Source organism: Silene latifolia, chromosome 6, assembly GCF_048544455.1.
Source record: "Silene latifolia isolate original U9 population chromosome 6, ASM4854445v1, whole genome shotgun sequence".
NCBI classification, from domain to species: Eukaryota; Viridiplantae; Streptophyta; class Magnoliopsida; order Caryophyllales; family Caryophyllaceae; genus Silene; species Silene latifolia.
In genome coordinates, this window is record NC_133531.1 from 138,742,914 (window position 1) to 138,754,923 (window position 12,010).

General features: G+C 37.8%; 1 protein-coding gene across 1 annotated transcript; it reads right to left on the bottom strand.

Annotated features, from left to right (window-relative positions):
• Positions 1-594: 594 nt before the first annotated feature.
• LOC141587404 (uncharacterized) lies at positions 595-7,436 on the bottom strand. Its single transcript, XM_074408887.1, has 10 exons — positions 7,408-7,436; positions 7,189-7,299; positions 6,918-7,049; positions 6,625-6,823; positions 6,411-6,492; positions 6,269-6,317; positions 6,144-6,188; positions 2,021-2,062; positions 1,901-1,944; positions 595-1,127 (listed from the first exon to the last, which is right to left on the bottom strand). The coding sequence occupies exons 2-9, from the start codon at positions 7,291-7,293 to the stop codon at positions 1,909-1,911; spliced, it is 690 nt and encodes a 229-aa protein (XP_074264988.1). The 5' UTR covers positions 7,294-7,299; positions 7,408-7,436; the 3' UTR covers positions 595-1,127; positions 1,901-1,908.
• Between the last annotated feature and the right edge of the window lie 4,574 nt (positions 7,437-12,010).

Consider the following 12,010-nt stretch of genomic DNA (forward strand, 5'->3'; position numbering starts at 1 on the left):
TAATCACTCTTTAGTCTTCACTACCCTAAAGAAACACAAAAATCTCCTAATCAATTTTTCTCTCTGTTTTCAAACCTTCATCAATGGCTTCCAATCTCCTCCCACCCACCTCACTCACCACCACCTCCATCGCCGTCCACACCAAACATTCCGACATCAACCGCCACAAATCAACCATCAGAACCACCGTCAACGACAAATGGTGGACTCCGCTCTTCGACATGTCGCCTAATGCCGATTACATGGACGGCGGTGAAAATAATGGTAACAATGTTGCCGGAGTTGATGCGCCGACGAGAGTTCCAACAAAGTATACGCCTGGATGTTTTATGGAAGAGAAGGCGAAGCTTTTGGGGATGAGGACAAAAGAGTCATTTCATGATGTTATGTATCATTCTGCTATTGCTTCTCGTCTTGCTTCTGGTTTTTCCGACCATGGCGATGGTCGTTGACGTTCGGGAAAACGAAGGTTGTGCGCTGATGTTAGCATGACTTATTCAAATGAGAAATTCTTTGGTTTAAAAGAAGAATTTTCGACTACTGAGATTAAATAAAAAAAACAAAACAATATCTACATCAAAACAAACACGTTGTCCTTCTCCATGTATCCTCGATTCACATCCCAAAAAAAATCCCAATTTTATTTGAAAAAACAATTAATCTAACACGATAACTGTCGATTGGAATCTGGCGAGATGGAGAGGTAGCGAGTGAACTGAGTGAATGGTGTTGCCGTCCGTGATAGAGAATGCCGATGAATCATTTGTACATCTTAGGAAAAATAATGTTTCAGGGTAAGGTAGTGTTGTCATTTTTTTACGACTTTGACAGTTTGCTAACAAATGAATTACTATCTACCGTGGTGGTTACTTTGGTTGCAGGTGAACTCTTGTGGCCCAGATTTGTATAAAAAACACACGAACCTATATTGACGTTAGTGATGATTAATTTTTCTAATTGTTAGTGCATTCATGGTTTCACGATATTGATCAATTACTAGCGATCCAGAGTATCTTATCAGGTAAGCCTATCATTCTATTAGCGTCCCCTGATGTTGATGGAGCAAAGGATAGGTCAGTTTGCCATGTCTCGTTTTCGGCGTTGCTGTACAATTGTTCCAGTTTTTGCTATTGAAATAGGACAGAGAATTCACATGAGTGATGATGGGAATACAGGGAGGACTAAAAATAACAGCATAATAACACGGATTAAAAATAACAGCATAATAACACGGGTTAAAAAAATAACAGCATAATAACGAGCTATCCCGCCCATACATCCTAATGTCTGCATTTCCTCATTTTGACAATTTAGCACTACAATAACAGTATAATAACACGGGTTAAAAAAAAGTAAAAAAATTCTAAGTAGTAAAAAAAATCAAAGTGACACCGGAATAACATCATAATAACAACACAATAACACGTGGTAAAAAAAGGGTAAAAAAATAGTAAAAAAAATCTAAGTGACACCGGAATACCATCACAATAACACCAGAATAACAGCACAATAACATATGGTTAAAAAAAGAGAAAAAATTAAAGTAGTAAAAAAATGCAAGTGATAACGGAATAATAACACAATAACAATAATAGCACAATAACACGTGGTGGAAAAAAAAATCAGTCATACAAAAACCAAAGTAAAAAAAGCACAATAGCAGCACAATAATACGAGTTAAAAAAAAAAAAGAAAAAAAAAAAGTAAAAGAAATTAAAGTAAAAAATACCTGAAAAACAAGTGGTACAAAAAGAAAAAAAAAAGTAACATCAGAAAATTAGAGAAAAACATAGTAAGAACTTAAGAATAACACTACAATAAGAATGTGAGCCAAACTCACCATAAGAAATCAAACTCTCTCTATATATATATATATAGTTGAATAAAACAGAGAACACACCTGAGACTTCATTCAGAGATGTCTGACAGGTAATCCTCTACATCCTGTGAAAACACGTATGTCCAATAATCGAAAAACACAGGTAATTTAGAAGAAAGAAAAGAGTTCAGGAAAGGTAACCTCATATTTTAAGCTCCTAGAATTACAGTATCTCGCTTTCTCCTGTAAGAGGAATCTTGTTCAGCAGTCGTTACAAGGAATCAATAATTCAACATAAAATAACCAACTTAATAATTCCTTGTTGAGTGTGTGTGTTTTGGGTGGGGTGGGGGGAGGGGGGGAGGGGGGGGGGGGGGGGTGAATGGGGTAATAAAAGCATAAATTTTCCTCAACTACAGAAGAGGTTCCTGCACATAATCTGCACTCAGCCAGCAAAAAAAAGACTAAGGGTGTGTTTGGATACCATTTTAGGAGGGAAAGGAAGGGGAGGGAAAGGTAGGGGAGGGGAGGAGAGAGAAAATGAATTATGGTTGTTTGGATAACAAAAATGATGAGAGGGAGATGGAAGGGAAGGAAGAGGGAGATGGTAGAATGGATGGAGGATGTTCATGAAATGAGAGAGAAAAAAAGTTTTCTTTCCAAATCTTGCCAATGATGGAAAGATTTTAGTTTGGTCAACAACAACAACAACAACAACATCAGAGCCTTAAAAAGCGAATAGAAAAGGGAAAATGAGGTAAACTTACAGGTTTTAAAATCGAATTTTAGATTTCTTTTATAAAAACTTAAAATTTAAATCGAGAGAAAAGATTAAAACGGTTTTGAAAACCGAAATAGAATTAATGATCCGGAATGCCTTAAAAGTAAACCAAGTAAAAAATATATAAGAAAGTGGTCGGTAAAAAAATGTAATAAAAGAGAGAAGGACAAATAATTTATTTTTTAAATTAAATAAAAACACTAAATATGTCAAAAAAAAATCAAATACTAGAAAACAACATGTATTCTTTCCCTCCATTGTGCCCTCTCCGTCACCATAGTTTGGTCTAATGGAGGGAAATTAAATCCTCCCATTCCTCTCCCCTTTCATTTCCCTCCTTTCATATATATTGTAACCAAACAAAGGAAAATGAACCCCTCCCTTTCCCTCCCCTCCCTTTCTCTCCAATTCTCCCAATCCAAACACACCCTAAGTATCCTTCTACAATGGTACTCCCTCTATTCATTGAGGTTCACTACATACAGATTAGGGGATGGGAACTTACTTCACAGAGCCTTTTTGTATACCGCATCGCCTCTAAGCTCAAATGGCGCTACGGTGTGTTCCTAGTTGCTAGTAGACCTAACAAATCAACTGAGTCGGGTTCGGGTCGGGTCAATTTCGGGTTCAGCTATTATCAAGTTATGTGTGGATAATAAGATGATTTCAGAACAATAAACATTTGGGTCGGGTTATAATGGGTCGAGTCAATTCGGGTGATGGGTCACATTCGGGTCGGGTTATTCGGGTTGGGTCAATTTTGGCAGGTATAGTTGCTAGGCATGCCTTTTAAAATTGAGGGGAAATTCGAATAACCTAGTAAACCTCAACGAGAGAGTATTATATTTTGATTTCCCTTCTGATTTCAAGTCATTGAATGATATCAGCAGACATGTACCATATAGATCAATACGTGGATAATGCCGCTCAAGAAAGCAATGATCGTAACTTGTAGAATCTTAACCAAACAGCATAAATTTTCATCAACTACAGAAGTTCTAAATAGAGTACAAAATAAGAGGTTCATGACTACACATAATCTGAGTTCAGCAAACAGATAAAATTTGGATAGAAAGGCAAACAAAAAAATACAAATTATGTTGATTAAAACAAATATTTACTTGCTCGCTAGGTTGCTTCGTAATTGATTGTTCAGGGAGGGGGATCTCTTATATTCTTGCACTCGTTCCACACTTTAGAATTGAGATTGTGAGAGGAAATTTATTTAATCAAAAATCCCGAGTTTCTACCAAACCCCGTTAAAATTGATATGAATGCCCTTTCCACTCATAAATTTATACAAACAAATAAAGAAAAAAATTAGAGGGTAAAGCAGAAAATTTTCTCCTTTTAAGGGGAACTTGTGCTTCTGTTGGAAAGCTATTTTAATAGCATTCCGTTTTAACAGGACTAGTCCTCTCATTTCATTAACTTAAGACAAATTCCGACCACACAATTTGCATAAAATTACAAAGACTATGTCCCCTTCTACCATGGTACTCCCTCTATTCATTGAGGTTCACTGCATACAGATTAGGGGAGGGGAACTTACTTCACCGAGCCTTTGTATACCTCATTACGAGGCGCCCTTTTATTAAAACTAAAGAGAGGAACTTTGAATAATAATCTAATAAAGCTTAACTAGGAGTTATTATATATTGATTTCCCTTTTGATTTCAAGACATTGAATGATATCATCAGGCATATACCATATAATCATATACAAGTATGTGGATAATACCGCTTAAGAAAGCAATGATTGTAAGTTCTAGAATTTTAACAATATCGTCTAAAATAAGGGATTACAACCCACTTATTATCATATCGTCATTTTGGTTCCAAAATTGGAACAGATCACATGATGATATGATATCACCATGGAAAAATTCCGCCAGCACAACTCATTGTATGAACATCACATGAAGTCAATCTCAAACGCACAATTAAAAAAAGTGCTCCGTAACATATTCATAGAAACTACTACAGATGAGTTACTGCGTCTAAATAAAAACAATTTTTTTAATGTGATACTCGTTATCAAATTATTTTATATTTATAATTGGAACTATAGATTCATTCTAAAAGGAATCGAATTTATTTTTGTTAAAAAACAATTGATCTAGTTTCATGCATATATGAGAAAGAAATTTGAATGATAAAAAAGGCCCTTAAGCACGATGTTATTAGCAAGAAGTTTGGAAAAATTTGACCACAACTTCATGATCAAATAATCTAGATCCATTTGAAAATTATAAAGGAAACTAAAACAGTTTTGGAGAATTAGATTGATTTGTAGACAACCTAGGTTGCACGAAAAAGGACACGGACAAAAGATACGGCAACTGCAAATATTAGGAAAAGGACACGACCAAAAAAAAAAAACAATTAGCAATATACATATTAAAATAAAGGAAAACTAAAGAACATTATAACCAACCTCTACACTTTGGTCATTAAAAGGCCACAAAGTCATAAAATGATAAAACAAATACTAATGTCTTATACGCAAAATCAAAAATATCTTACAAACTACAAAGTTCCAAATTACAAACCCAATTTAAATAAAAATTAAGTCTTGTAAAATAAATAAAAAACATGAAAGATTCCAATTACGAACCAAAAAATTCAAGTAACATAACACGATTACACAATATCAATTAATCAACCAAGTATAATTTCCCAGCCTTTCCATAAAAAAAAAAAACGAGTATAATCTCCCACAAACTCACATTACTTTTCTTACCAATTTACCAACTAATTCTAAACAAGGCACATTAATTGTATGGATTTTGTTTAATCGTTACTTTTGAGTTCTGATCTGCTTCTCCCTCCCTCTTTCAATCTCTATTTTCTAATTTCTATTTACTCATTAATACAATCTCCATAGAAACAAGCATCAACACAATCTCCATAGAAACAATCAAACAAGTTACAAAAATCTCGTTTAACAAACTCATTCTAAACATGTATTAGTAGTTGGCATGGTCGAGTTAAGGTAATTAATGGTAATCGAATTCAATTTGGCGGTCGCACAAAACCCTAGAGTCAATTTGGGGAAAAAAGAAAACAAACTTGCCGTGCCGATTGCCGAGAGGGAGTGCTCGACGGCGGCGGTCATCGGAGTGGTTGAAGCGGAGGAGGTCCGTCGGTATGGTCGAAGAGAAGGAAACTAAGAATGGCCAAGTAGAATGTCGAGGTAGTTTGAAAGAGGTTTTTGTTTTGAATTTTCCGATTTGCAAATTGACACGGGCCATGTCCAAGACGTATTGTAATTAACGTCAGACCAAGGAAACGGTCCAAGGTGTATCGGACACATTTTTTGACGTGTCGGACACCGTGTCCGACACGCGAAGGCCAAAAGTTAGGCGTGTCCGTGCAACCTAGTAGACAACTATATCATGTTATGTTGTGCCATGGGCATCTAAAAAAATTTATCATACATAGCAAGTTGGTAGGTAGAAATATATATTTTCAACCGAATCAAAGAGATAACAAAACCCTGTCGGTATAACAAGCCCTGAGGGTTAAGGGGAAAAGGCTTACTTGAACTGTCATGCCCCTCCACGATTTTGAAGCAAGTCTGGAAACCTGATACACATTAATAGTTCAGTATATAAGACCATAAATACGTAAATTTAATCGGAATGAGAACTTAAAATGCTACTAACATCACGATATCTCATATTGGCCAACTCTGGAAGCTTCCTTATGTCCTTCCTGTAACGTTTAACACCAATAAATCGTTTAAAGCATAGCTGTCATCAAAAAAAATTCTAAAACGCCAAAAAAAAATGGATTGAGAAAACGTACATGAATCTAATGAAAGCGCCCTTTCGGATGAGAAGGGGTTTAGCAACCTTTTCTTCAGCATTCTGAATCATTAAACTTGACCCTACACATTAAATGACATGGTAAGCGAAAACAAACATGTTCGGGGAAGCACTACGATAGGGAAAAAGAAAGGTAGGCAAGGATATAATGAGAGCGTGTGGAAAGGTATACATTCACCAGGTAAAAGCAATACCAGGTGTTTGGCAACGCTTGGGGCGCTCTCGAAAGATTTTCACTATGAACTCGTTACCAATCTTCCTCCAGACCTTAGCTTGATAGATCTTAGGCCGTTTCTGGGTTCGACTATGAACCCTAAGAGTAATGTAGTACATAAAACCACTGACAAGCTGACCATTTGCTTTGACGATAGCATCAAACACTAGGTCCGTTTTCTGGTGAAGGAGGTAAAGCCGCGGCCGTGTCAGAACATACGAAGAGCAAGATAAAAACATAAAACTAATCATAAATTGAGGGAAGAAAGTAGACCTCATTGGCATTATGAAAATCAACAGCATACTTAGCAGCCACAATGGCCCTTTCATAGGCTTCTGTATTAGTTTTGCTTATCTCTCCTATCCCTCCACACAGTTTCCTTCCCCCAGGTGTCACGTCAAATCCCTTTTATTTCATTAATTATAAATTCTAAATTAATCACAAATTCTAAATAGTAGTAACAATAACGAAATCGGAATAATAATAATAATAATAATAAATAATAAGAAAAGTAAGAAAGTTGAAGCAGTAAAAGAAATAATACATCGCTCTCCGATGAGACTTTCATGTAAAGATCGAATTCACCATAATCATCATCTGAGGATTCGAGATGTCTGCAGAGTACTCTCGACTTTTCTCCGATTGCCATTGGATCCTGTAACAAAACAACAGAAATAATAATTAAACAATCAGACGATGAAATTAAGTACTCGTAATTCAACAATGAGAAGATGAAATTAAATAATGAAATCACCCGGATTACTCTCGACTTTTTTTCCGATTGCCGATGAATGACTTGTTAAAGAAGCAAACAAATTAGGGGAAAGCTTTTTGTGTTTTTATTGATTTGTTAGATACAATAAGGAATACATGTATATATAGGTTTACAATATAAGAAACCCTATATTCTATCGACATAATATAAACAATATAAACAAAATATGGAAACATGACCATACAAAACACAAAATAGGAGGAATAAAACCGTATCCAAATGTATCTCGTAACACCCCCTCAAGTTGGAGCGTGGGGATCAACGCCGCCCAACTTGGATAAAAAATGCGAGAATTCACGCACGGCCAAAGCCTTTGTGAGAATGTCAGCAACTTGATTAGACGTGTGAACATACTTTGGAGCAATCAGACCATCTTATATGGCATCGCGCACGAAGTGACAATCAATCTCAATATGCTTGCTTCGTTCATAAAATACGGGATTGCGCGCAAGATGAAGAGCCACTCGATCATCGCAATACAACACCGCGGGATTTTTTGTGAATACACGAAAGAATTTGAAAATTCCACGTAAAAATTTTACTTCACAAGTGGCAGCGGCCATAGCTCTATATTCAGACTCAACGGAAGAAAGGGACACGGTGTGCTGTTTCTTTCTCTTCCAAGAGACGGGACTAGTACCCAAAAACACACAATAAGCAGTCAAAGATCGTCGGGTCAAAGGACAACTCGCGTAATCAGCATCACAATAGACAGATAAATCGACATAAGCATCCGAATGAAACAACAAACCTTGGCCAGGACTGCGTTTCAAATATCTTATAACCCATAATGCTGCATTCCAATGGGTCTCTCGTGGCTCATGCATAAAACAAGATAGAATATGAACACTGTAGGATAGATCTGGCCTGGTATTAGTTAAATAAATAAGACGACCAACCAGTCTACGGTAAGATTCTGGGGCCTTAAGCACCGCATCGTCAGCTAAGGCGAGCTTATGTTGTTGTTCGACTGGCCAAAGTCTTGGATTTCATTTGAAGGTGGGGTAAGTGTAATACTACGGATTTCTTAGGCTTGTACTCGACCGAGTAGAGCCTACTCGGGCGAGTAGTGTAGGTTGTGTAGTCTGTTTGGCTACTGCCGAGGAATACTCGGCCGAGTATGATGAATACTCGACCGAGTAGAGGATACTCGGCCGAGTATACTCTATACTCGGTCGAGTATCCGGTCTGGCGAATAATATTTCAGCGGTTTGATTCGGGAGTAATTAGGGATTATATATTCGATAATCAGTTTCTAAAACGTCATTTGCAAACCTAATCAAACCTACGACACTCTAATCACTCCCAAATCTCTCTTCTGTGTGTGTGGACACCGTAGCTATCGCATTCAATCTTTCATTCTTTCGCCGGTAAGTCTTTATTCCTATGTTGTTGATGATTAATTTTAGGGTTTGTCTTTATTCATGAATTGGGGGAAATGGGGTTTTGCAGTTAGTGATTGGAATTATATGATTGTTGTTGTAGGTGACGATGTGGTAATTGTTATGCATTATTGCATTTGTATGGTTGATTGCAGCGTAAGCGGATTGCGAAAAGGTAGGGTTTCCCTACTCAGTTCTGTTTAATTAATTTGAGATGTTGTGTTGTACTGTGTATAATTGTTGTTATCTGCTGATCATCGGAGGATGGGTATTTTGGTGACGGTGTTGGTGTGGTTATGTTGTGACGGTTGTGGTGTTGTGACAGCTGTGATGCTGTGTGTGATTGTGGCGGAGTCACTTGCGGGAGTGGCTTCACACCCTAGTTCGCCCTCCGTGGAACCCGTCACGGGAGGGGATGTACACATTAAGGGACAAGGATTGTTAGTCGCTCGTTGATGAGCTGGACTAGGTGGGGATGGGCTGCGGTCACCCACTGGCGGCGAGGATTACCTGTTGCGATGGTTAATCTGGCAGGACTACACACTTCGGTGTGTAGTCGGTTACTGTGTGAGATCGGGAGACCGGGGATAGAGTATGATCAGCTGGTTGCATATTGTACTTGTCTTACTTTCATTATGCAGTAACTGACCCCGTGTTGTTGTTTTGTAAAACCTGCGGTGATCCATTCGGGGATGGTGAGCAGATTATGACAGGTAATGCAGATGTTTAGCTATGGGACAGTCATGGGGAGTCATCACTCGAGTCTAGCTTCCGCCGTCAAGAGACTTAGCTTGCATTCTTTGTAGTTATTAGACCTTTCACAGTTATACCTTGGTTTGGAATCATGTAATCACTAACTCTTTATACTTTAATAAAGGTTATTTGGAATTGGTAACTTTGATATATACTTACCTCGGGTAACCGAGATTGTAACAGCCTTTCATGCTAGGGTAGTACTTGGTAAGGTACCTTGGTATAAGGGGGTGTTATAAAGTGGTATCAGAGCCGACGATTCCGGCACCTAAAACAAATGAACCCAATGAACTTAGGGAGTCTAAATAAAATGAACCCGGGGAGAGTTGTTTGAAGCTACCGCAAAGACTTGGGAGACGTCCCGAAGTCGCATTAAGGCCCTTACGATCTCAAGCCAATCACATGGGGGGAAACTGTTGTATGTTGGAGTCATGTGAGTTTGATACCTATAGTTTGAATCTTGTGCATGGTTGGATGAAATGATGAAAGAAGTGGAATGTGATAGTTGTTGAAAGATGCATCGAGGACTGTTGATGTTAAACTTTGAGCATGAATATGTTGGCATGTTAAGTGTTGGAACATGGTAAAATATGAAAGGTGAATTGTGAATTTGTATCTGATTGATATTGAGCATGAAGAATGTGATCATGTTACCTGTTTAATACAATCTTGAGCATGAAGTATGGTAGTGGTACATGTGCATATGAACATGATGATGTTAATGCTTGATTGTTGGTAGTAGCATATGGTTACGGGCTAGGTTGCACGGACACGCCTCAATTCTAACGTCCGCGTGTCGGACACCGTGTCGGACACGGACACGCGAGGGACACGCCTAAAACGTGTCCGACACGCTTTGAACCGTGTCTTCGGTTTTTTTAAATTCCAAAACGTTTTGGACACGGCCAAGACATGACGGACACGGCCCGTGTCGTAGTGGACACGTCTAATTAGAATAATTCATAACATTTTTGGACTCAGGACATTCCAGCGATTCCGTTTACCGCATCTCCCTCCCTTCCATCACTCTGGCTACCAGCACCTCCGACAAGGCAACACGCCGACGACTGTCGACCGCCTCCTCGCCGCCGATGTCTCCCTCTCCCCTCGTTTCTACCATGTTTTGTTTTCTACTTTTCCCCAAATTGAATATAGGATTTGTGCTAATTGCATTAATCTATTACCAAAATTGGATCTAGGGTTGAGCAACAAATTCCTCAACTGCTTTAAAATGAAATCAAGCTCGGCATATTTGAGTAAAACTCACCCATTTGTCGTATTGTTGATGTGATGATCACTGATGAGCATCATTGCTTCTTGATTTTGAAAAAAAGGTAAAAGTATAATTATATGGGTTTGTTTACAGAGAAAAGAAAATAATGGTGTGTTTATGCTATAGTACAAGCTTTTTAATGCTAGTTAATTGTATAGAAAATAAGGTGTCGTTATATGGGTTTGTTCATTGTGGTGTTGGCTTATTGTTAAGTTGGACACGTCCAAATAATATGGCTTTGTTTCCAGTAGAAAATAATGATAAGAGTATATATGAAATGTAACTTTTTATGTGTGGTTTCCTTAATTTCGGGTTGATGATTTTGTCATTTGACAATTGTGATATGAACCTTCAATGTTCTTATCTGCTTTTGTAAGGCTTAAATATTTATTTAAGTTTGTAAATTGGAACTTATACGACATGTTTGATTTTCAAATGTAAAAAACATTAATATTTGTTGTCATTTTACAACTTTGTGATTTTGTAAGTGACCAAAATTTAGATATTGATTATAAAGGGCTTTAAATTCTCTTTATTTCAACATGTATATTGATTTTTTTTTGCCGTGTCCGTGTCCTTGAATTTTCGAGCGTCGTATCCCGTGTCCGTGTCGTGTCCGTGTCCGTGTCCGTTTTCGTGCAACCTAGGTTACGGGCAGGTGTCTATATACATGAACGTCGTGTCTAATTTTCATGTGGGTATGATAAGAGTTCACCTGTGTACTGGTTTCTTGAAGTATTGAGTTGTTTTTGTTGTTGCCTTATGCATGTTCAAATTGTTTTAGTTTAGGAAATTTGATTTGTATGATGATCGATTATGGAAGGGTTGTCTTAAAACTGTCATACATTGAGTTATAGATATGATATTGCGGTAATTCCAATTGGAGATGATAGCTTGTCTTCTTACGATTCTAACGATAGGTCACACGCCCAAAACGACCAAGTAACGAGTGAGATATGACTGTTTTACGAAAATTGGACGATGTTGAGAATTGTGTTGGTACTCGACCGAGTAAAGTAATACTCGACCGAGTAAGGGCTACTCGGCCGAGTATTCCCAATACTCGACCGAGTAATCCTCTGTGATAATTACGTTCGCTTCTGGAGTCGGAAACTCGGCCGAGTAATATAGTTACTCGACCGAGTATCCTGTACTCGACCTACTATGCTATGTACTCGACCGA